The sequence below is a fragment of the Kogia breviceps genome, chromosome 7 (assembly GCF_026419965.1).
Source record: "Kogia breviceps isolate mKogBre1 chromosome 7, mKogBre1 haplotype 1, whole genome shotgun sequence".
Taxonomy (NCBI): Eukaryota; Metazoa; Chordata; class Mammalia; order Artiodactyla; family Physeteridae; genus Kogia; species Kogia breviceps.
In genome coordinates, this window is record NC_081316.1 from 34224633 (window position 1) to 34252089 (window position 27457).

Consider the following 27457-nt stretch of genomic DNA (forward strand, 5'->3'; position numbering starts at 1 on the left):
TCTGTTTAAAATGACACATTAAATGTATTCTAATCAAGGACATAAGACTTGTTTTGAAAGCCTTTCACTTGAAGGAAATCAAAGACAGAACATGGATGAAGGCAAGTCACTTGTAATAAAAAGCTCCAACGCCTAGTAATATGAGAAAACACCTGTTATTCTGGAGACATATTTGTAACAGAGTAAACAGGCTTGCAGATAACAATATGAAGTTGCATGTAAAATAAAAATGGAGTGTTGATGTTTTTAACAGGACATGTCTGGGCAGCAAACAGTGGGTGGAGGCATTTTAAGTACATCAACAGCTCCCTCACTAGCCTCTGGTTATGTGGACACTGCTGTAATCTAAGTGGTTAAAATGATGCTTGCCACCTTTTTTATAACCAGCTGTGGGTACAGGGTCAAAAAGTGGTATCTTGGGAGTGAAGAAAATTGATCTCAGAAGTGCCAACAACAGTAGGCAGAAGAGGTAATCTTGCTTCAGAGAGAACCAGACAAGTCCCCAAGCAGGCACCCAACTCTAGGCCTATACAGACCTGGCCAGATCCGAAGCTGGTGTCGATTTCAGAAACTAAGGTTGAGGTGAGGCATTGGGTATAAGGATCAAAGATGACTACAGCATAAGTCCCACCTGTGGAAAGGGGTGTGAATGAGGCAGGGAGAACTGAAAACTGGGAAAAGAATTGGGTGATGAGACTCAGGAATGAAGATAGCTTGGCAAGCCTCCCTGGCAAAAGTTGGAGGGGCCACAGGGCTGAGATTCCTGCAGGGAATAGTGTGAGAGCAAAGTGCAGAATGCAGCCCCCAGGAGGAGGAAGGACTAGGGGCTTGGCCTCAGCTGGCCTCTAGGTATTTCAGCCTGCAGGTCCAATGTACAGCAAAGCTTTCTAAACTGTGCTCGTCACAGCCTAGGAAGCTCTTACTGTTCTTCCAGAACCTTCTGCATTCACCCGTGAAAGGAGAGGTAACTCCCAAGAGGGGCTGTACCCACCAAGTGATAAAGCTCAGCTCCAAACTCTTGCTTTTGGCATTATAGGGTCTCTGAGAAATGCCTCCAGGAAGCAAGTGTTGAGCTTGATCTTAGTGCATTTCACTTCAATTAAGACAATGTCTCTGTTGTCATTCTATGTCTGTATTTGAAAGAAAAACAAGAGACCAGAATGGGGATCCCACCCCCAAAACTTAGCAAAGTATGCTCTCTTCCTCTACTCATCTTCTTAGGGGAAAGAGGGGAGGTAAAGAAAAGGAGAGAAGAGAATTCTGCATTGTTTTTTTAGCCTTCCCAAAGGAGATGTTCACTGCCTGCAAAAGAACTAGCCTGCCAGCTCCATTGCAAACTTCCCCTATAAAATCCACGACGCCTACTGAAATCATACCAACTTCAGATATGTTCTATAGAGATTTACCCTAAAATGTGAAGCACTGTGATGAGGGTAATCAGATAACTAAATTCCTGACTTTCTAGTTCAATACCCATGCCCTTTTAAAAGACATTTATGAAAAATTTTTTTAAAAAGAGAAAAGTAAAGAGAGGTGTGGCAATTTTAAGTCGTGAAAAGAAGACAGACATTCATGTTCTTTGAAGAAAGAAAACCTGTCAGGCAACATCTTCCTCTTTAACCAAGTGACATCTGAAAAGTCAAAAGGGAAACTTCACACCCAGCTAGGGAGAGTGGTTCAGTCAATTTTGGTGATAGATGGGGGTCAAGGCTGTCTAGTCAGATCAGAGCAACGGATTTAGGTTTCACATTCATTTAGCAGTAAGTTGCTTCACAAGTCATTATGCAACGATTTTCAACAGGTCCAAGGAAAGTTCTGTGTGGTATTTTTCTGCCACCCAACATAGTCATGTGTTCTGATGTTCTATAACATTTTCAGGTTCATTGAGGAGATTTTCGAAGTGGTTCTAAGGGAACTCATCTCCGTCTCCTGCTTGTCAATTATTAATGTGGATATACTTCATTGTCAGTAGTGTGTGACCAATTATTTATATAATTAAGCATGATCTTTATAAAGAAACACAGCTTACAGAGGAACTATATCCATGAGATTTCTAAAAGTTCTTTGCACATGCCTCATACTCGTGCATGTGGTGAATGAGTGCAGAAATAAATTACGGCTAAGTAGATGCATTCAACAACACTTTTTCTGAAATCTAAACTAGTTCTCATAAAGTAGTTTCAAGATATATTCATCCTGTTTAAAGAAGAATTGACAAAATGGATATTTTCTAACAGTTCTTTGTTTATGTGAAATAGACAAGACTTATTCAAGTAAGCTATTCTTTCTAGATCATAATTATTAATACTTACAAACTAAAAATGACCTAGTATTTCTGTCTACACTGGAAACCTCAGGGCCTCAAATTCGAGTCCTATCCCATTCCTATCCCCTGTAACTTTTCTTATAATGAAGTAATAAATCACACGTGTTACTTAAAGTACTACTGATATATCTAGAGGTTAGATATGGTGTCAGGAGCAGAAATTTGGCAAATGTCCATGGGGTTCCATGTGTTAAACCACACAGGGCAATTTGTGCTATGGGAGTAGAATGAAATTATAATTTCAGAATTAAATATTCTGAAATTATGTGGTGTTTCAGTTTTATTCCACAAGTGTATTACTTTAAATATTTTAAAGCAAAGGCTAAAATGATATTGCATACAGAAGCTAAACTCAGGTTTATACTTTCAAATAATTTAAATAATAAGCTCAATGAAGGAACACACTGGAGTATGGGAATTACACTAAGAAAAGACAAAAATTACTAGGTTACTGCCTGCCACCTATCCACAATAAGCTCCAGATTGCCATTTTTACAAACTGCTACAGGAACATCAAAGGAGAAGCAGCATTTTAATACCTCACAAAAAAAAAAAAAAAGAATAAAAAACTGGTAAAAGGTTCACTTTTGGATGCCCAACTTCCCTCATTTGATGGGAGGCCAAGGCTCCACAGTGAAAGCAAAGTGGAGAGGTTTTCCCCTAAGTTTTAAAATTACTAAATCATTACTTAAATTATCTAAGTAATTACCTTAAACGTCTGCTTTGCTTTGGCTGTGGAGACATAGTAACAACCATGAAGACCCTACTGAAACAAGAAGATATGAAGTTCATAAAATGTTCTCCATCTCCACTGTAGAAACGAACACGAGCGTTACCTGAAAATGCAAACTGTGATCTTTTGTGATGAGATTAAAGAAAACCTTTACTTTCAAGTTATAATGACTATTCCTATATTTCTTCATATCCTATAGTCAAGGGAAATTTTATTGCCTAATTATCTACATTAAGTGATAACTAAAGCATACATAGTCTGAGAATTGTAGACTGTGTTAGTCATTCACATTTTAAAACACAAATGTTTAGAACTATCCATTTTCTGGGGTCCTTTGGTCTCTTGTTCCTTTCTGAGTTCTTACTATAACAATAAGAGATACATGTAAGGAAATAATTTTTCCCAAAAAATAAACATCAAATCTGTGTCTCGATTCCACAAGTGAAATATACCAGGCTCTAGAGAATATTTCATGAAACTGTAGAGAAAATTGTTAAGTAAATGAAGTGTTTATTTTCTGTACGAAACTTCCTGTTTTGGGGGAATATCCTGCCATCTTGACCTTACTTCCCCACTTACTTGGCTTATTGCTTTTATTCAAGGCCTTACCATTGTATTTCCACTCAGAAAATTGTGACATGTGGGTACACTACCACTTCCTTCTGTTGTAATTAAAAAGGTATTTATGCCGTGTTCTAATCTCACAATGGTCACATACTCACAGCGAGATGCCTAGTTTATCTGAAAGGTCATTGGTTGAAAGTCCTTCAGTCAGAATTGAAGGACATGTTCCAGATTCTCAGCTTAAGTGTCAGGGTTCCAAAGTAAAGTTATCCTTGGGAAACATTCATTTCCCTTCCCATGATTAGATAGTATTATGTCTGTAACTTATTATTCAAGGCTATCTTCCATTTTATCCTTAGAATATTTCATCTTTACCTTTCCTCTAGCTGATATATATAATTGTGTTATCCACCAGTTCTATGGATGCTCTACATGAAGAAAGACCTTACTCAGTCCTTGGTGCCAGGATGTCAGTTTAAAAACCCAGGCTTCTTTGGAATTCTTTCAGTGCTCATTGGAGGATTTCTCTTTATTATAAGACGTTGAGTAAATACAGGAGATAGATGAGCTTTCCAAGGTTGGATAGGAGACACACTCCGCTCTTGGCTTCTGAGAACACTTTTGACTCCTTGTCATGTTGGTTGTAGATTGTTAGGGAACTTAGAAGAAGGTAGAAAGACATTTTGTAAACATCACCACGGGAGATGGATTTTTTTGACATATACATTTTGGTCCAAAGTGCCTCTCTGTGCAAGGCTGAAGCCTACCTTAGCCTTAGGTAGACAGGCTAATAAAACTCCTAAGGTTCTGTGTGCCATATGACTTTCCATAATTTTTCTATTAGCCCAGGACTTCAAAAGACCATGATTATCTAAAGAAGAGTCCTAGACTGGGTAACATTATCATGGTGAACACACTGGTGGATGATGACAAATTAATGTGTTACTATTTGTCTGGGTGTTGCAGTTTGGGAATGGGATCCTTGGAGACATTGTGCCTAATGCCAAAGTTAGAAGAGAATTTGAAATCCCAGGTCTGCCCTTTACCTGCCTTCAAACGAGGCCTCAGAGAGACTATCCAATCATCTCTGCCCCACATGTTCTATGTGGCTGGATTTCAAGAAAAATACGACAAGTGACCATGTTTAGAGTAAAAGTTAAAGACTGTTAACTAAGGTGTCAGTTTCTGTGAAAATGAACCAAAAAAAATTATAGTTAGTTTAAAAAAAGAGAGGGGGGACTTCCCTGGTGGTGCAGTGGTTGAGAATCCGCCTGCCAATACAGAGGACACGGGTTCGGGCCCTGGTTCGGGAGGATCCCACATGCTGCAGAGCAACTAAGCCTGTGCACTGCAACTACTGAGCCTGTGCTCTGGAGCCTGTGAGCCACAACTACGGAGCCCGCATGCCCCAACTACTGAAGCCCATGCGTCTGGAGCCCGTGCTCCGCAGCAAGAGAGGCCACCGCAATAAGAGGCCCGCGCATAGCAATGAAGAGTGGCCCCCACTCGCCGCAACTAGAGAAAGCCTGTGCACAGCAATGAAGACCCAACGCAGCCAAAAATAAAAATAAAATAAATAAATTAAAAAAAAATAACAAAAAATAAATAAAATAAAAAAAGAGAGAGAATGAGAAAGCCCTTTACATGGTGATAGCTCAAATAATGATAATTTTTCCATGGAGTTTATAGTGCCCTAAAATGTAGCCGTATTACAAGCTAGGTTGTAAAACCTCTGGGCTAGAGAGAAGGCATTTCTTCATAATAGCCAAGAGCTTTGGAAGAACAAGTTGTGAGTATAGTGCAGGAGAATTAGAAGTTGGCAAGAGAAGCTAGCATGTAAAAGGAAATGAATATAAGAGAAAGCTGCAGCTAGGAGAAGAGTCATATAATATAGTGATTTCTTGCTGATGTTCTTTTTAGAGAAACAGGACAAATATCTCTAAATAACTCACCGTGATTTAAATTTTTTTTGGTAACATCAGGGTTTTCATTATAGTAAAGCAAATTGAGTATATATCCTATTGAGTATATATCCTAAGGCCAATATTAAACCCAAATTCTTATACCTTGTTCCTCCCAAAATCTACACAAAGATTTTCTCAAGATCTTAGTATGCTTCTAACAAGATGGCAGGAGATGGCAGAATGTATCCTAAACAACATACAACCAAGCTTCAGATGAAAATGTTAATACTAATAAGAGTGGAACACACCATTGCAGTGAATGAAAAGTTGACGTGAATCAGTAAGATTCCTGAAATAAAAGTCTTGGCAGTTAGATGATCAAGGCACCTGCTGGGTCCAGAACCAAGATTCCATGTTTTTACTGAGGAACTGAAATTCAAAATGTCAAGTATTAGAAGAGAAAGACAAGGCAAGGTCTAACGTGACCAAGTCTGCAGAAATTTAACTCATTGATTTTATGAAAAAGATACCACTAAATAAATGAGCTCTAATTTATTATAGTCAATGTTGTAATGACAAAATTGCTACTATGCTTGACTACATTCAGTACAAACTCAAGATGGCCACAGTTGCAAAGTATGTTTCTTAATGAATCTGGCTGCATCCTGTTTATGCAACTTGAGCCCTTGGAAGGATTACATACAATTTATAATGACAGACATTTCACAGGTTCGTTCTCTGGCTGCTAGAAGACTCATCAATAATTCAAGAACACAATACCCTTTGTGTATAACTGTTCCATTTCTTTCCCTTTTGCAAAGAATCATTCAGATTTCAATCATTAAAAAATCATTCACATTTATACCAGCATAGAACATGTAAACCAAGAAATGTTCTTGTTGGGAAGACTACAAAAGGAAGAAAGAAAAATCTTATAAACTTTACAATTTCATATTATTATGTAACACAAGGCAAATGATTCTTAAATCAAAAACATAAGGAACAACAAAGGGTTTTCATATATGCTAAAATTAAAAAAATTAAAACTTCAAAGGGAAATTTTATTGTGTGACATTTTAAATATATGAAAGTTAGTATATAAAAATTATAATATGATTTAATCCTGGATCAGTCACTTACTAGCTGGATTACCTTGGGAAAGTTAAATCTCTATTATCTGCAGTTTCCTCATCAATAAGATATGTAGATTAATAATCACACTGATTTTTTTTTAAAGAGTAGTGATAAAAAAATGACATAATGTATAAGTAAGTATACTTTACAAACCATATAAAATTAAGAAATACTCTAGCCTCCATCAGGTAACATGATAAGGAAAAAAATGTTATTTAAAAATAACTCAAGGGCTTCCCTGGTGGTGCAGTGGTTGAGAGTCCGCCTGCCAATACAGGGGACACGGGTTCGTGCCCTGGTCCGGGAAGATCCCACATGCCGCGGAGCGGCTGGGCCCGTGAGCCATGGCCGCTGAGCCTGCGCGTCCGGAGCCTGTGCTCCGCAGCGGGAGAGGCCACAACAGTGAGAGGCCCGCGTACGGCAAAAAAAAAAAAAAAAAAAAAATTACTCAAAACGTATTTTTAGGGAACTTGCTTCAAAAGCATTCATTGCCATGCCAAAAATTTTCAAATTTTCAGTTCATACTTTGTCATAAGTCTAATTTAGTCCCTTTAATAAAAATATTAAAAGGTACAAAAGGCAATTTCACCTCCCTACTCCACCACAGTATGTTCAGAAAATCCTTTCATATATAATCAAATTAAGGGGATTTAATCTTAATAACATAAAAGCAAACTGGAAATGGAAATATGTAATTGCAGTAAATTGAGAATATTCCTTAGTTTGTTCATTCATCAAATAAATTGTTGCTTTGGGAAGACTTTTCAAGTATGGTCAATATATGAAAAAAACCCCAATAATTATGTTGAACAATGTGAAAGCTATCCTGGTTTTTCTGAATTGTTTGGGGGGGGGTTGTTATTGTTTTATAAGACTGTTTCCTGGGTACTCTCTTCTGTCTCTCTAACAGGGACTGGCTATTAAATTTCATGTTTTACCAAACCACACCAACAAAGGAATAAGCAAATTAGGAGCTGCACATTAAGTACAGGTCAATCATTAGTGGATGCTGAAACGTTAAACAGCAATACTCACAACACCACATGCCAAATGACTAGATAGTCTGAAATAGAATGAATAGCATATAGTTAAAATCATGGGCTCTGAAATCAGATATATTGAATTCAAAGAAAGATTTTGACTCCTACAGCTGCGTCATGTTTGGCAAGTAATTAACTTCCTAATACTGGTTTCCTTATTGTTAAAATAGAGATAATAATTGCACCTATCTCCAAGAGTTGTGAGGGCTAAATAAAAGAATCCAAGGAAAGTACTTAGAAAAGCACCCGACACACAGAAAACAATCCATGAGCGTTAAATTGTATATGTAAAGAAATGTAGACAAAATAAAAGATTAATTTTTCTCACAAACTTCTTGATAAGGAATTCAAATCTCTGGCACAGAAAAATAAACTTGAGATCTCTTTTAAAATAAAAAATGCCAAATAACTGGACTTATTCAACTCTCTAAATTGTGCTTTTTCACTATGCACACGCACATGTGTACATACACACACATACATGCATATACCACTATATAAGATGTATATATATGCAACAAATTTATCTTAATGTCAGGAAAGGTATAGCAATGCAGAAATTGGGAATGCAGATCATAGGACCTGTGCATTTCCTCAGTGAAGCCATTTAATTTTTCAACGCTTCTGTAAGTTTAAATAATTTTGATTTGTGGCTAGTGAAAAAAAATTGTCCATTTATTCCAGATGCAGTGGACTGGCAAAAGAAAATGATTCAAGGTGGAATAGAGTCACACATGTATTGTACAACTTAAAGGCATGCTAAACCTTGTTAATTCAGTTGGAGATGAATAAGAATGCTTATCAGTTCAGGTAAAAGGAAGACACAAAATTTTAAAAATCTACTCATTGCTAAGTGGCTAATAATGGTAAATTCTCAGGGAAAAAGGATTTTTGGTTTTGAGCTCTCATTTATTTATTGTTCTTCACACTTGATGTACTTCCTAACAATTCAATGGGAAGAGAATAAGTGAATTCCCTAATTTAATAGGAATATGGAAAGTGGCCCAGATACATTACTCTTTCCATTCTTGTAAGGGATATCAAATTGCATTTTTTCTTGCTTTCAAATTTGGTGTCAAATGTAGTGTTGGGTGTAATCTTGGACAAGGTCTAGTATAAATTTTCCTATATTTAAAAGGTTTTCATTCTCAAGGAATAAATCTCAGAAAAGCAACATCCCATTAGCTGATTTTTTTTTACAGTGGTGGTTGATCACTTTGTTTATTTTGCATTCATCCAAGATATATGCCTTTCTCCGAAAGAAGAGGTTAAGAAGACATTAACATTGGCAAAGTCCTTTGAGAGATATGTTACCAAAGTGTAAATTATATCCCATTAGACCAGCCTTATTGAACATGAATAAATTACAAAGAAATGAGTGTCTTTAATAGAGAAAAGATATTAAAAAGAAATCTGAATTTAAAGAGTTTGAATATATTTAAAATTTTGAATATGCTTGCTTCTCCTGAATTAGTGTTCAGTTTTGAGGCAGCTGGGCAAAGAAAGGTACTAAGTCTGGAAATATTCATATGCTAGTAACAGCCATGTTTCTCTCATCATGGATTAGAACACTATAAATGTTTTGAGATTTTACATATATCAGAGGCAAACATAGCCATGTTTTTTCCTAGAACTGAATATAAGCCGTTAGATAGTTTTGAAATCATAACCACTGCTCCCATAAATTGCTAAATTAGATGAAATATTTATATCCTTTTTATTCAAAAAAAGTGAATTTTCAACATTCAACTGCTGAGTAATGGCTGTTTTTGCAATGTTTCCACTAAGATAAATGAAGGTTTTACTCCTTGCTACTCGTTTAAAACTCCTTTGCATTTTTACACAAGAGCCCATTTTTCATTACCAGGAAAGGTATGCAATTTGAACCATGCTACTTTTTATTCACAGTAAATCAATATGTGTCATAAGAGCAGAAAACAAAGTAATATTACTGGCTATCATTGGACCTTCCTTTAGAGCAAGTCCTAGAAGACATTGCCAGGTTGGGTTGCTATAGCAACAGAGCTCTGGTACCTCTCTTTCTTGGCTTGTTATAGTGAGTTGATTTCTACGACACAGATATAACCCAGAAGAATTTTTATGGTAAAGAAGAAATTACAAAGAATCAACAGCAATGTGTGTGACTTTTCCATTGATCTGTGATGATTTAATTCAGAACTAGTATAATGACTCTATAACACTTCAAAGCCTTTTGCTGACTTCCAATTAAATTATTCATTGCCTTTTCTTCAGGCTTCTTAAGTAGTCAGATTTCTTAAAATGTGAAGGAAAAAAAAAATACCCAGACCCTTTAGAGTGTTAGCATGAAACCTGATATGGTTTTACCAAACTATGAAAATCTGCTATTAAAATGTCTTGAAATAATATTAATCCACTTAAAAATATCAACAATTAGTAAGAAGACTCAAGAAGACTATACTGGCAATATAAAAAATTATCTTTTGACTTCTTCTAAAAAGATATCAAAACAGAAAATAATATATCTTATTTTCTTATATAGGCCATATAAGCCATTTTGAAGAGTGTATGACATACAAGTGAACACCTAATAAATATTGTTATAATTTTATTACTATTACAATACAGTCAAGCAAACAAATTATATTCTTTTCCTTACATTACATAGCACTATTGATTATGCAATTGTAATGCCCTTTGTATTCTGAATATATGTAAAGTAAAAATGATATAAGGAATATACTACTATACAGCTGAGCCTTAAACATATTGTAAAAAGTTGCAAGTCATTTTTAGAGGACTAACTAACCTTGTGAATGAAAATCTGCATCTAATGGACATGCCATAGGGAAGCTGCTTGGAATGGAGTGTGTTATGGGTTTGGGAGTCAGGAACTAGATTTTGTGTATCATACTATTTACTTGAGACCTTAACCTAAGTCTTTGTCTTTTTACCTGTAACAAAAGGATAAAAACATTTTCCCAGCTGAGTGGTAGAGGATTCAGTGAGACAATGTATATAAATCACCTGTTACAATGTCTGGTACAAATGATACTTTTAAAATTTTAGCTGCCTTTCCTTTAAAGTTTTCCAGTCATTTCCTTGAATCATAATTTCCAAATGGAACTTACAGGTAAAACTGAGTATAAATTCAGTATTTCTTAGAAGTACTTTGATATACATGGATTTTAATTCTGGAAAATGTAGAAAACTTTCATTTCCATATAATTCTATGTTACAAATTATTTTTTAATTGATTTGATTGATAATGTCTTTCCCAAAGTATGTTTTCATGACCCCCTAGCCCAGGATAATGCTCTGGGGAAAAAAAAAAAAGGTAGCAGAGGGACCATTTCTATAGTCAGATACATTTGGAAAATGCTACACAATACATCTCATTCTAGTGATTAATAGATCACATTAGTATATTCAACCCTCCAAGAAATCCCAGATAATCCCAGATAAATACATCAGTATTGCTTAGTGGTAAAGAGCGTAAATTCAGGAGTTAGGCTTTTGAACCTCACTTTCATCACTTATTCCCTTATAACCTGGGAAGTTACTCAACCTCTATGTTTCTCAGCTGTAAAATGGGAATGGCAACAGTGCTTCCCACACTGCAATGAGAGGTTAAAGTGAGATATATCACACCTGCTCAGACAGAGGCTGAGTCAATTATCAATAATAAGAGTTATTAAGGAAGCCTGTTTAAACCCATTACTATGACCCTTCTTCTTTATGAATAATATTTTGAACATCTTCTGGAACTATAATTCCTTGGAACATGCTTTGAACAATGCTAAAATTAGGGTAGTGGTAAATTGTAATTAAGTAAAAAATTATTCATCATATTAGTGCCCAAAGCAAGTAGCACCAAAAAAGTCAGCTACTTCACAACATGTGACCCCACTGGCTTGCTCCCATGCTTCTACTATCAGAACACTAGAGCAACTGTGTTCAGTGTAAAGCTCTTACCCCCATGGATGTCCTATTCATTAGAGCCATTTACACCCATTTCATGCATTATCACAGATCAGTTTATTGTATAATATTAGATTATTTGCATGTCACTAAAAATTGAGCCTTAAAGGAAAGAGATATCAAATGATTAAAGCCTTAATGACTAGCAGAGAGAAAACTAAGCATATGGCTTACTCATGGGGTCTGCAAAGAGAAGGGACATTATTAAGATGTTTACACATTTCCTAGTGCTAACGGAAAACAACTTGAGTGAGTTTTCAAAATGGAGAAATAAAATAGTAAAGAACAATAAGGAAAGGTGAGAGGTTCATCCCAGGAAAAATATGGTACAAGTTCACAACAAAATGCAAAGCCCTCCCTGGTCTAGACAACACCGTGGCTCCAATGAGCTTCCTTACCCTTGTCCAGGAGATCGGAAGCTTAGGCAAAGGACCAGAAAAATGAGCAGTCAGCTAATTAATCTGACACCTTTTAGAAATCCTTTTATTTATTCTCACATTTGCAACTGTTTCAGGTTGCTGACTTCTCTTCTTTTAAAGAGTTCTTATTTTTCATCATCAGAGATAAATGCAAAACAGAAAAAAATAATTCACTCATAATTTAATGACCTCTGAAAATTAAAAACCATTTTCAATTATTCCTGTTCACTTCAAGTCTTAATCATAATTGTATATCATTTCTACACGGGTATTTTTATATGTAAACACAATTTCAAAGTCTGGGCTTTTTTCCACTTAACATTATATCTTCAGTTCTTTTCTTACAACGATACAGAGAAGTCTTCAAAACGATCATTCCTAGTACCTGAATGGTTATATTCTTCCATGATCAAACATGCAAGTGATTTCCAATTGCGCTGTTATATTGATACAACAAATCTCTTCCTTCATATAGTTAGTTCTTTCTTTTAGATTAGGGGTTTCAAACTTTAGTATGCATCAGAATCACCTAGAAGGCTTGTTAAAGCACAGGTGTCTGGACCCCATCCTCAGAGCTTCTGATTCAATAGGTCTGGGGTGAGGCCCAGGAATGTGCAATTCTAAATAAGTTCCCAGATTTTTCTGGGAACCACTTTTAAAAATTACTGTTAGATTATTTACATGGAATATTATCATTGTTGCATTGGGGTTGACAAATCAAATAGTATAGACATTTTCATGGCCTCTAACACATATTTCTGAAAACCTTCCTATAAGCTTATTCAGCTTTATATTGTCAAGTGACTTCTCAATACCTGAAGCCCAGGAAGATACCAACTAACTGAATGAACAAAAGAACAAAGGAAAATTCTTACTTCTCTCCTCCTCAAAATCATAACATTAGGCTGAGATTCATTCATGGCTAAATAGTAATATCTAAATCTCTATTACTACAGACATCAGCAAGGAGGTTTTATCATCACTCAAAAGTCAGTGAAAAATAACTGTTATATTTAAACCTTGGAAGAGAGTATCTGTATCTGTACCACACAGTTAGAAATTAGCTGCATTTAGCTTTGTACACCAGATAGTTCAAAAGCAGTGTTGTTCATTGGAAGGTGCAGGGCAAAACTCTGGCTATGAGAAATTGTGTTTGATAAACTAGAAACAAGAGAATTCCCACTTTAGCAGGGGATTATTGGTGTATTTGCCTAAAAGCCACTGTCAGAAATCTTGGAGGTTTCCCCTTGTACTAAAGGATTCTTTATATTATATATAATATATAAAACATTTTCTTTATATTGAGATTACTCCTTCACCTTTAAATGGAGACCTGTGTATATAAACAAACATGTCTACATGAGAATATAGATGCATCTACATAAGTAACATTAGATAGCCATGTATGCAAAGTATCTATTCATACATTGGTTTCTAGAAACCCACAGATAAAACATATGTTTAGCAAAGATATCATCTGTAGAAATGTCTTCTGGACTCTTTCTCTGTAATTTGCACATATTCTTAATTTTTTCATTCTTTTGTGTTGTTATTGTGTTGATTTGAATGCATAATGAGAAAATGTGTTCATATATATGATAACCATAAAACCATACATAAGTCAGGTCATGGGGTGTTGTCAACAAACTTTGGAATTTGGTTAGACATAAACTTGTTAACTCTGGCTCACATTAAGAAGAGTAAATCAGGAGTAATTGTGTTAGATAGAGACTTATTAATAGAATCATGTATTTATGACTTTCTAAGGGACAGTGTTTTCTATGTCAGGGTTTTTTGGTGATTGTGCTCTCTTTATTTTATTTTTTTTAAACAGTAAACAATTTATTATAATGTTAAAAATAAACCTGCCATACAAATCAGGCTTTGCATTCCTAGGTATTTACCCAACAGAAATTAAAGCATATGTCCATACAAAGATTTATACATAAATGTTCATAGCAGCTCTATTTGTAATGATCTCTAACTGGAAACAACCCAAATGTCTTATTGATATAAGTGAATGAATGGACAAATTTTAGTGTATCCATATAATGGAATGCTACTTAGCAATAACAATAAATTATTAACACAGGCAACAACATTGATGAATCTTAAATAAATTATGCTGAGTGAAAAAAGCCAGAAAATAGAGTGTATACTGTAGAATCCCATTTATATATATATATATAAACCTAGATAAAATGCAAACTACTGTGCTCTCTTTAACTAAAAGTAAGTCAACATTCCTAATAGCTTGAAAGGACCCTAAATTGTTTTTTTGCATGGATAGGTTCATTATGACCACAGGAAGACATGGCTGCTCTCAGGATGGACAGAAAACTAGGAGACAGATGCTAAGATACCATATATATTTCATTTTATGAAATAATATGCATAAATGTATCCACTTACTATGTCATAAATATGACTATATTTGGAAGCCTCAGCAAAGAGGACAGAGTTTAAAATATGCCATTGTTAAAAATGCAAACTTAAGAAACCCAGAACAGCAACGCAGATACCATGAGGCGATCATTCCCCTAGTGTGTCTGAGAATTTGACCAAAGGCATTCTCTACTTAATTCGGGTGTTCAAAGAAACTTAAACTTAAGATATTAGCAGCAACAACCATCTAACTATCATTTGAAAATCAATACCTCTGAGTTTTTTTGACTAATAACTGCCAGTTCCTTATAATGTGTTAGTACAGAATGACAATCAATTAAATATAGCCCCTGCCACAAATCCAAAAGTACTGGCCAAAGTGTGCACATATCAATGAGACATTTCTAGTTCATCCATTCAGTGCAGAGAAAAAAATAGGGAAAAATGTGTGTGGAAAGGTGCATATGGCCTGCCTGTGAAATTTCAATTCCTGAACTCCCGGGAATGAGAGGTAAAAAGTCTCTAGGGATAACCAGATACAAGAAAAGTTTTGGTAGAATCCCTTTATTCCATCAGGGTAGAAATGGACCCCTGAGAAGCCAAAAGATAAGAATTGAAATGAAAATATATTAATGGATATTTTCCTTTTTTGACAAATAGTTTCTTTTGCAATTTAGGCAGTAATAGATACTTTCTTTTTCAAAAATTAAGATTTAAAAAAATGGGTCAATTTTAAAGTGAAATCTGTAAAAAAGAGTACAAATTTAAAAAACAATTTTTTTATTGTGGTAAAAGTCACATAATATAAAACATACTAGTTTAACCATATGTAACTGTACAGTTCAGTGGCACTAAGTACATAAAAAAATAAAATAAATAAAATAAAAAAGAAAAGCTGATGGGGCCTGAACTAAGGCTGTGGCTTTGGAGAAGAGGTAATTAGAATGGTTGCTTCACTCAAAACTGATGAGATTACAAGAAGGTAGGAGGGTTTAAAACAAGAACCAAAAGAGAACAATAAAAGAAAGTGTTGTTATTCCACAGGCAAGCTCATGCTCCTCTGAGATCTTTAGCCTTTTGTTGGGGGAAATGACTGAATGGGCCCTTTGGTTACACAAATGTAAAATAAAGGTATGGTCTCTCCCCCAAATGGGGAAGTTTCCACCAAAAAAAAAAAAGTACAAATTATATGTAGATGGAGCAAAATAAGAAAAAGTGAATGACTAAAATTCACTAAAACACTATTTAAAAACATTTATTACAGCAACATGATGCTATAACTTGCTGGGCCAATCAGTGAATAACCACACTACAGTCAGTTCTCTTACTGCAGGCTCTCCTGAAACTACAGAAGCATGAAACTGCACATTATGTTTGACTATGGTAACTGATATTAAATTCAAATGCTATCACTAAGGAATTTGATGCAATTTTCTTCAGTAAAGTGAGTTTCAATTCCTTTATAAACAATACATGCATAGATTTCACCAAAAGGAAACTATTTACTGAAAAGAAAAATGGAACATCAAAAAATATTTTAAATGTTAAATATGATACACTTATGTTATTCACAAATATAGACATCAAATTCTTTGACAGTTGACTAAATGTGGAAGACCAGATACAAATAAATGTATGTAATATATATTTTTGCCTAAAGATATTAGGTTACATTAGAGGGAAAAACATCTAATTTATTAATCCTGTGTTTTGTCAACACTTCCATTATAAAAAAGAATAATTGTTTAAATAAATAAAACCCTATGTTTTCATTCTAAGCTCCAGGGCTTAATAGTCTCAAGAAGCCTGAGCTTCAGTTGAGAAAGGCCAACTTAGTAAAATTTAAACACATCTGTGGAGGTACTACTAAATCAGCATTTATTAATGTGTTAAAGCAAAAGCAGGCTGGTTGGCTAAAATAAACATGTATGTTATCCTTGCAACAAAGAACAATAAGTGATGACTGGGCCAATTGTCTACTCCAGGGAGGCCATTCTCCTAAACTGGTTCTCAAGCCCCTAATAATAACATATCATTATATCCCTTTCATTGCCTTTCCAAAGCAAAATAGCAATTATTACCTGAACATTTTTTTAGATCAATAAGCACTGACCTAATGTTAGATTAAAATACAAAATGATTGACATTATTTTTGAAGGCTAATTATAATTAAACTTTTCTTTAAATTACATCTTGTAGAGCCTTAAAAAATTGTCGTACAAATAACTTTCAGTCAAAAGTGGTCATTAAAAAGAAAACTTTACACTGGAAAAAATTTCTACTGGGTCATCACTGATTTGAGTATGTTAAGAATGTTCATTGATTGTATTAGATGTACACATTCAAATTATTCAGCTCTACAAAATAAAATAAAAAGGAAAATATTTTAACTTATTCAAATGGCAAGACAATATAGCTTCTCAGAATCATAACCTCTATTCTTTAGGAAATGACTAAAAATAAGATAGAAGGACTCTTGTACTTATTAATTGCAGATTTCTAGGAGTATATCAGTGCTTTATTTTTCACTTTCTTAATTTTGAAAAGAAGAATTCTTGGTCTCAGGAAAAGCAACAAATGTATTTTGAGAGATTAAATTCTCTTGATTATTAACAAAACAGCTCACAGCCTGAATGTTACTTTATTGAGCCAATAATTACAATCAAGAATTGTTCATGACATCTAGTCAGATTTTTAATTAGGATGATTGTAAAATGGATAGAGGCCACCAAATCATTCATTGCCACAGGCCCACGTTTCTTTAGTCTAACCCAGAAAACCAGTAAAAAAAAAAATGGCAGTCATCATTTAACCATGCCGTTGTAATGAGTTTTGACTCTCCTCACTCTGGTTTACAAACCAAACTTTTTGAAAAGTCATGTTCAAATAATTTGAAAGTTATCAGGACCTATAGGTTAATCATTTCCCAAACTTGAGATATGTCAAACCAGGGCAGAATACTGTTTTTATTACCCACTGAGGTGGATTTTCCTCCTTTGAAACAAAATGCATAGACAAAAAAGGAATTTGTTTTCTCTTGTTTTCCTCATTCTATTTGATTTCTATGATCTATTTGGAGTATACGTTTGTGTATACATAAAAAAAGATAAAGTTCTATTTATTTAGCCCTCAGTGATAAATACGTATGATAATAAAAAATTTTCATACCTCATATCTTCAAATCCAATTGTAAGCACCATAAGGGAAGTTCCTGCTGAGTTACTGGTCATATTTTCCCTGTAACCTGCAACTTAAGTCCTGCATATGCTCTGTAAAGACAAGCTGTTAAGTGAAAAGTAAAACTTTACCCTGATGAAGAGGATCTTTTCTCCCACTCGGTATCTTCCTTGCGAGAGCCTCTCCACACAGAACTTGCTCGGGCATTTGCAAGGAGGATCTTCAGAAATCCGTTTCACCTGAAATACAAGAGCAGGCAAGTTCATTCTCCTTAATCAGGTTGCCTTTAGATTAATTTGTTCCACGGGTTCAAAGGCCCCTGAACCATTAATGCTTTTAAATTTGCTCTGTATCAGACTATGGACACGATGTGAGCACAGACATATCACATTAAATCTTAACTATATAAAGGTCAGGCCCTGAAGGCACTTTGTGAAGGTCAATAGCTGCCCTAAGGCATAAACTGGATGATGACAATGATAATGATGCTGGAGGATAATCACAAGCAAATCAACTGGCGGTGTAGGGATGACGAACTGGGTTCTCATGTTTAGAGGATTAAAAATATAATGTACATTGGATTGTCAAGATAAATATATTGAGAACTAGAATACAAGGCATGTTAACATAGTCTATTATGGAGGAAACATATAGACATAGTCTATATGTTTCCTCGTCATAACATTAATATTAATTTTACTCATTTTCAAAATAAATGAGAATTAAAAAATTATTATTATTTAAAAATGAGACTATTTAACCTTATTTTGAATCCTGAGACTTTCTTTAAGGAGTCATCTCTAATTCATCCAGACTAATCCAGCAATTCACTCCTCAGTAATTCCCACCTGCCAAAACCTATTTCTGTAGCGGTATCTTACAATTTATATGTATTTTATAGAATCCATGTCTGAATATCAGATTTTCCCTATTTTAGCTATCTCTGTACTCTTTACAAAACACATACACTAAATGATAAGTGCATAATGCTTATAAATAGTTGTGACTATTAAAGACAATGTATAGTCCATGATTTTAGGAATAAGGTTTATTAATTTACGTTTTCCTTGGTTGGGAACCTGCCATGCTGTGTCTCGTAACTGTCCTCTCTTCAACTAACCAACCAACCCAAAAGAATAATATGTTGTGTTTTGAGTCAAAGTTTCCATAGAAGACAGATCTAAATAATGTACAGTCTACATGTGAGAAGCTAGACAGAACAAATTTAAATTCTGAAGGGATTGGCTTGGACACCCCTCACCCAAATTCTTGCTTCCACAAAGATATGATTCCTAGAGTTTTGTCATCAAAGCAATTCAATCATTTCATCAAATAATTCAATGTCTGACTTCAATCAGTCTTCCACTAAGAAAAAACTGTGGGAAGAGTCACGCAGGAACTCACTTGCCTGTTGGAGTAAAAGACTTAAGCATCTTGGTTTCCCTAGAATAAGCAAGGTTCCAGAAAGTATGGAAGCATAAGACACTAGAGGGGAAAGCTAGAAAGACTGGGGGAATCCTGAAGCAAAACTTATATTAAGATAAGTTTGGATAAATAAATAAATAATAAATGGATAAATAAGCACAGGGACCTAAAAAGGACACAGGAAGAAAGTAGTGTGACAGATTAAGACTGGATTCAAAGAATTTTAGAAATGGCTTTCATTGGAAAAGTGAGGGAACTGTCTAACATCGTTATGTGAGTGATTAGGCCTATGTCTTTGAGTTCTGAATTTTTCATACGATATGATACTTGGGCCATAGATATATCTACCCACTCCCCCGGTATTAATAGAATCCTATCCCTAGGGATTCCCTTCTATAATGCAGACCCACATTCTGGGGTGGGAGTGAGGTCACAGGACCAATGAATGTGTGCTGTCTTAAGTGTTGTAAGTGTTCCTTTATTTGTATCTCCTTCAATATGTATTTATAGACATGTTTTAAAAATATAAATGTGAGGAGATATGGGGATATATGTATATGTATAGCTGATTCACTTTGCTATACAGCAGAAACTAACATACCATTGTAAAGTAATTATACTCCAATAAAGATGTTAAAAAATAAATAAATGCGTGTGTATATATATATATATATATATATATATATATATATATATATATACAGATATATAAATTGTGTTTATTGCATACCATTGCTGGAAGCAGTACAATTTTCCTTAGCACCACAATAATTCCATGAGAAAAGGAGGAAAGGAGGGAGGGAGGGAGGGAGAAGGACTTTGGTCACCCTGAAAAAAAATCCAACAGTCAGCATCATAAAAGCACATGGCCCAGACTTCAGGAGAGTCATGCCTGGCACAGCTTTACCACGATGTAGTAACTGAGCAGACAGTAAATTGGTGTTCAAGTGGTTCCTCTGCTAAGAAATGACAATCACAAGTATGGATGGAAACTTTTTCCATCTTGAAGTGTTTTTAGACAAAATACAGAAACTATTGGTACCAAATGAAATAAAATATAAGAAACACTTTCTCAAGTGGCCTGTCCTTCTCTAATGCCTTCCTAAGCTTTGAAAATATACTTGCTTTTTAAGATCAAGGGCTTTTGTGTGTGAGAGCTGGAAGCAGAAATGGAAGAGACAAGGCCAGGCTGTGGGGAGTTAAGTAAACAGTGACTGATGACATCTTGCTTCTTACATTACCTTGGGGTAAGTCAGTCTGGCAGGTGTTCTGGTTTTGTCCAGGAACCCAGCCAGCTTTCTGTTGAAATGGGATTTCAAGAGGAGCCTGATTACTCAGAATTATACTATCTCTCATCCCCAGACTGAGGAAGTTGATGGAGAAGAGGAAGAAAGTAAGAATGGCTTCTTAGAACTGTATTCAACTCATTGTGTGGGAACAGGCTCAACACGAGGGCACTAAACCTGACCCCATCATTTTATCACAGCCGAATCACTCTATCAGGACATCAGGGGAATAAATTAATCCGAATGGACTCTTCTGTGTTTCTCTTACGATGTCTGGCTTGATTAAAGACGTTGGGATGTATTATCCACATAAAAGGTCACCTATTTTGTTTTTCAATTTTCCACAATTCTCCTAAGTAGCAAACAAAGAAATGTGAGGACACAGTGAAAGTTTCAAAACTGGCAGTTATTGTTGAAACTGTTCACTGGAATATGACATCTTAGCACAGGTCTGTGTCTCTTTCTTTTTCTTTACTCTTTTCTCCATTTTTTTTTTACTCCCCTTCTTTATTCTCCTTCTTTTTTTTTCTCTTTTTTTTGATGTAAATAATAACTTTGCCAGAGTAGAAATAGCCAATAGTATTAACTAAACACAGGGACTTTGCAAGCAATATTTTATATCCCTATTCTAAAGAACATGTTGGAGTATATGAATTTCAACTCCCCAGTGGCTATATATGCCTCATATGCAGTGAAGCAGTTGCCATAGGAACTATTTCCTTTTTATATCTGACATATGAAGCTCTGATTTAAGCCATTAGTGAGGTTCATATGTTTTTTCTCTCTGTTCCACTGGCCCTGAAATAAAACACTCAGTGAAAAACTATCACTTAAACAGAATGCAAATATTTCAATTCAATTTCCCCAATGTAGAACGAAGAGGACTGTAAGAGGCTTCTGTGGCCAAATAAGCATGGAAAACTCCAGGTTAAACAAGATCTTATTATGGAACTCACTAGTGCCTTTGATATGCCAGAGTGCATTGCCAAATTCTAGGTAGGGACTTATAGTAAGCTGTATTTCTCAAACTAACCTAACCATGGAATTCTTTTTCCACGGGTCATCTGGTGGTGTGAGTGTTTGATTCAACATTCAAACTAGCATGAGAAACGCTAGTTTGAAGACTGTGAACACAGTATTCTAGCTGGCAACAGTATAGAAATACCTGCTTAGAACATTTCCTACATTCAATGAAAACCCCTTCACTATACAGATGGTTATGTTCCCAAACCCTGACAAACTTTAAAGCTTCTCTGAAACCCCCTTCATTGTTTCCAGCTAAGGTAACAGAACTTGGAGTAGGGAAGAACAACCACAGAGTGACAGTCTTGCCATTTTGAAGAGAGTCCTTATCTCATCTACCTCTTCTGAACTGGAGAATAGGTAAAACTTTTCCAAAATCCCTTTCATAGTTGTTTCACCACCTTCTCCCTCCTGTCCTTCTTCTCCCCTTCTCAAGGATGAGGGATGGCCACATGTGAGACAAGCTGGTGAAGAAAGGGAACCATTCTAACTGCGTTTCCCAGGCTCATGGTAATGGTTTCAAGGGGCAACATCTCCTCGCTCTGCAAAGCTACAGCAGAGCTGAGAAGTGCATGTATTTCCAGAGCACATGGCCATTCCAGATAAATAGAAAAAGGGAGAGTCTTTTTTAGACTTTGATTACCCACATTAATAATTTATCCAATAAGCATGGTACTAGATATAGCTGAATAAAATTTGGTCCTTGTCTTTGAGGACAAGGACCATACCTAGAGAAGAATAGGTATTTATGCCCAATAAGGTAAACTCTTCATTAAATATATAAAAGTACTTGAGGTACCAAGGACAAATTGGTCAATTTTACCTGGGATGAGAGATGCCAAGAAAAGCTTTCTATAGAAGGCCACACAACCTGAATTTTAGAAGATGAAAAGGTGTCTAAAAGTAGATTTCAAAGATGAGCAGTGTGAGGAAGCCAAGTGAGGAAAAACACAGGGTATAAGAAATCCTTGGGAGTTTGGGATTAGAGTATAGGTTTACAATAGATACATCAGAATGCAAGAATGAATCCATAGGGCAGAAAGTCTGGGAAAGACAAAATGGGCCAGAACATGGAGGGCTCATGTGACACATACCTGAGTCTGGGCTTTACCCTGGATATTACAGAGCCCCTATACAATTTTTTTTTTTTTTTTTTTTTTTTTTTGTGGTATGCGGGCCTCTCACTGCTGTGGCCTCTCCCGTTGCGGAGCACAGGCTCCGGACGCGCAGGCCTAGCGGCCATGGGTCACGGGCTTAGTTGCTCCGCGGCATGTGGGATCTTCCCGGACCGGGGCACGAACCCGTGACCCCTGCATCGGCGGGCGGATTCTCAACCACTGCGCCACCAGGGAAGCCCGCCCCTATACAATTTTAATCAATTCTGAGTTGCGTTTAGGTTGATCAATCTGGTAGCAATAAAGTTCATGGAGAAGAATTTCAAGAACAGAGTGGTCAACAGTGTCAAACACCAGTCCTCATAATTTGAGGACTAAAAAATTCATTTGATTCAGTAATTCATTCACTAGGAGGTTAAGGGTCAGACCTCTGACTCTAATGCATTAAAGGAAGTGAATGGAGGTAACAGCTGAGAGGAAAAGGGCTAAGATCAAGCATAGTAACCCCAGAAAAACACTTTTATGAGAGAAAGACTAAAAGGAAGATCTTACTATAAAGTAAGTCTAACCAAAAAAGTATAATTGAGAGAGAAGAAAAAATTGTTCTCATCAATATATAAATAATGTGCCATTATCTACTACTAGTACAATGTTACTCAATTACCTTACAAAATAAAAATGAAACAGCAGGATTCAAGACATGTGACTGATCCTTAAAAACATTCCTGTGATTTCAAAGTCCTTTTAGGTGTATTATAGTAAAATGGCCTGCCTATCCTTTCATTTCTGAGTGGATTGAACAAAGGAAAACTAAATTCAACTGGTAGTGGATAAGATACATTGATGGGCTAAGTTTATGTATGCTGCCCTTAGCAGAAATGGAAACTCTCACTCGGTCGGACAAATTGTTATATTTCTGCTCATTTAAATCTGCAATATAGGTTATAGTGTCACACAGAAGAAAGAAAAGATGGGGGAATCTTTCTTTCTGCATCCTACAGCGCCAATCAGCCATTTCCCCTGCTCTTTTCAGCTCAGACCCTTGGGAAGGAAACTCTCAGCTACAGGCTAGCTGTCCTTTTCAATCCTGCCTATTCCTTATAACTGGCATTATGGTTGGTGCTAGTTTCTAAGAACTCTCCTTGTGTATGTGAGACATACTTCAGTCTGACATCCCCGAGGTTTCCATTTTTTATAAAACCCATAGGTTTTTGACATTTACGCTCAAAACATAATGTGCTGGGAAGTAAATGCGCACACATGACACACTACTTAAGAGACAACCAAAGTAGCCAGAGAATTTAATTTCATCCTGTTTACTGTTACACCCAGAATCTGTTTTCTGTAATTATGAGGGTATAATGAAAATATTTCCTAATCTGCCAAAGATGGTGACTCAAGAACTCTGAGGGATGGTGACCTCAGAGAGTTAGACAAAATTAGGTTGGAATCTAAGCTTCTCTCTTCCTCTCAGCAGGTAATTCAACTTCAAGTCTCAGGTTCCTCAATAAGAAACCTGCCCTAAAGATAATAAGAGCACTTGAAGAATACTGGCAGAACCCGGCCCATAGCAGGCAGTCAGTAAAGGGTAGTTATCTTCTTCTCCATGGTATTTTGCTTTTCCTTCTTTAAAAATCCTCAAGTCCCATGCCTCAGGCTTCTTATTAGTGAATAAGGAAACAGGAACCAATAGTATCAAGGCTTAAGTGTTTTCAAAGACAATTTTCAGGAGGTTGACTTATTATCCTAAAATTTTAGATACTACTCAGCAGCATTAAGTGACTATTTTAAATAAGTGGCTCAGTTTTGAATCTCAAAATGAATTGCAGGATTATAAACTTCCTCATAGGATTTTAAAATAAATTTCAATAACATTGGAAAAGGTAAAGGTTAGATTGATAGAAGATTGTACAGAATGAGTTTTGAAGTTCAAAAAAGACCAAGTGTTGATAAGAAACTTGACCAATTTTACTTACTGCATCATCCAGTAAGTTTCCCGTACTCTTTTTTCCAGAAGACTTTGATGAAGGAGAAGGTGAAGGAGAAGGGGCAGAGAGTGTTTCTTCTTGTTCAATTTCTTTTTCCAATTTTATCAAACCAGGAGGCTCCACACCATACCTTTTTAAAAAACACCAGATCAATACACATGCATAAGTTGTAATAATAATACACTTAGCCATATGTTGCATTCAATGATACCATAGGACAAAATTGCTAACTTTTCAAAACAACATTAACTTTTCTCTGGCATTGAAATAGTATGTTCTTAAACTGGCACCCTTTTAAGCAGGGAAACACACACACACCCCCATACATACATACATATATATTTATAGTTACATATATATACACATATATGTTTATATCTATATATGAACATATAAATGAATAGATGCATAACATACTAAAAATAAATTAAAATATTCCATATATTAATGAGTCAATAACATGAATTACCATATTAATTTAGTCTTCAGCTTTCAGATTTACTAGCTTTAATGATATTAGTGCTATAACTGAACTCCTATTTTGAATATAAGCTTGTTAAAAATGGAAATAAAATCAGAGAGTCAGAGTCAAGTTGAAAACAGCAATTTCCCCAAATAAATGTCCTTAAATGAATTAACAGAGAAGAAATTTACTCTTACTTGTATATCTTTATGGACCCAGAACAAGGTAGAATGGGTAATACAAGACATTGGTTATGCTTTTAAGAACAACATAATGAAAGCATGTACAGTATTACTGAGAAAGAAAATGAATAAAGAAACAAAAATAATTTAGAATAACAACATGTTAAAAATTATGTGTTGTAAATTATAAAAATAATTCAGAATAACAACATGTTAAAAATTATGTGTTTTAAATTATAAATGCCACAGCAGTTCAAAGACAGAGATGTAGTTGTTAACAGCGTTTTTTTTTTTTTTGGCGGAACGCGGGCCTCTCACTGTTGTGGCCTCGGGCTCCGGACGCACAGGCTCAGCGCCCATGGCTCACGGGCCCAGCCACTCCGCGGCATGTGGGATCTTCCCGGACCGGGGCACAAACTCGTGTCCCCTGCATCGGCAGGCGGACTCTCAACCACTGCGCCACCAGGGAAGCTCCTGTTAGCAGCATTCTAATCTCCCATAGTTTTCTTAGGTTAAGTTTAAATTTGGTTTGGCTTCCTAGATGCATATCAATTGTACCTAGGTGAAGGAGGCCAAAGATAATTCCAGAATTTGAGAATTGGGAAGGATCTTTGGGTTCATGTAGTTATACCCTTTCATTTTTACAGAGTAAATAAAACAGATCCAGAGGAAATATAGAACGAGCTAGGAACGGAATAAAGATGCAAATCTAGGTTTTCTTACTTCAGGTTTTCTCTGACATTTTAATCAGGTGATCACGTGTTAGAAAGAAGAGGAAAAAGTCACTTGGAAATTTTTTAAAAATAGGCTGTGGATCACCTACAAAGTAAATAACCTATATAGAAAGAATAAGTATGTTGGCAATATGTCGAATACCTTAGAGTGAGTGAATAGTATATTAAAACATCATTAAATGTAAAAGCTTAGGTTATCATCATCCTGTTCTAATGGCTTGCTATTTTAACTGACATCATCACACACGTCAGGTGGCCTTTGAGAGCTGGAAAACTTATATCAGAATTCAGTACAAAACAGTTTAAGCTGGCACAACTCAAATAATAATTGCTGTTTTGCTAACTGCCTCTAGTGAACAGAGGTAATTTTTAGTTACATAAATCATTAGCTAAAAGACTTTAGGCACTATTTATCACATTTCAAACCTTTTATACAGATTAGCCAGTTAACAGGACATTTGTAGAAACATGCAATAGACCACAGATTCTATAACAGTAGAGACTGTTTGATTCACAGCATCGGTAGCAGCCAGTGTAGACCCTGGCACACAATAGATACTTAATAGCTACTTTTATTGAATGCAAAAAATTTCCATATTCTCATATAACAATGAGTTCACGCTCCAAAGATGAATTAGATTTCATTGTTTTGGATCTTTAAATGCATATCACTTTAATAAAACATATTGACATTAAATGTAAATAAGTGTTTTACCCCCAAAAAATGTTCTTCTAGAAAACTTTAAACCTTATTCAAAACTAAGAGACATTTTTAACTTTCTAGTACTCATTAATTACACTTAACTCAACCCAGATTCTCATTACTGTTGACAAGTAGCAGTAATATTCACTTGAAGATTTGGGTATCACTCTTCCCTGAGGCAGACTTGAGCTAACTATGCCATTAAACTACTCTTTAAATTTAGCAAATCACTTAACCTTTAAGAGTCTGTTTTCTCTCCGGAAAACACAGATGAAAGTGGCCTGTACTAGAGTTCTGATGTAGCAGGAGAGAGAGAGAGAGAGGAAGAGAGAGAGAGAGAGGGAGGGAGGGAGTGGGGGGAGGAAGAAGAAAGTTAAAAGAGCAACTGTTACTGAATGTCTTCCATGTGTCTGGAACTTTGGGGCATCTTGACGTACATTATTTCTGAGCCTCAGTTTTAGTTCACTGTAAAATGGAAATTCTAATTCCTGTGTTTTAATACAGTTAGAAGGAATTAAGACAGTATCCATTACACTCCCAGTACAGTGTCCGACACATGGCACCACCTCTGAGACGGCTGTTGATAACTGATGTATCAAGGCTTGCACAACCAGGAAACTGCAGCATTGAGGTCCTTTTGCCACAGTTTTAACTTTTCTGGCTCCGGACGCGCAGGCTCAGCGGCCATGGCTCACGGGCCCAGCCGCTCCGCGGCATGTGGGATCCTCCCGGACCGGGGCACAAACCCGTGTTCCCTGCATCGGCAGGCGGACTCTCAACCACTGCGCCACCAGGGAAGCCCAAAATTTTAACGTTTTATACCACCCAATGAAATTATGTCACAGCCTCAAAATTAAGATGTAGTGTTATTACTATTGTTATATTATTACTATTGT

The 27457-nt window shown here is 35.8% G+C and overlaps 1 protein-coding gene across 9 annotated transcripts in view; it reads right to left on the reverse strand.

Annotated features, from left to right (window-relative positions):
• Window positions 1-27457, reverse strand: part of GAS2 (growth arrest specific 2) — a 161102-nt gene that overhangs the window by 34279 nt on the left and 99366 nt on the right. For 4 of the 9 annotated variants that reach the window (XM_067038086.1, XM_067038087.1, XM_059068368.2 and 1 more), the window contains 3 exons: window positions 24468-24609; window positions 17774-17881; window positions 3036-3089 (listed from right to left, as the gene is read on the reverse strand). In XM_067038086.1, coding sequence (XP_066894187.1) covers window positions 3036-3089; window positions 17774-17881; window positions 24468-24609 — 304 coding nt within the window. Of the gene's footprint in view, window positions 1-3035; window positions 3093-17773; window positions 17882-24467; window positions 24610-27457 lie in introns of those variants that run through there. The other 5 variants (XM_067038089.1, XM_067038091.1, XM_067038090.1 and 2 more) reach the window with 2 other exon arrangements.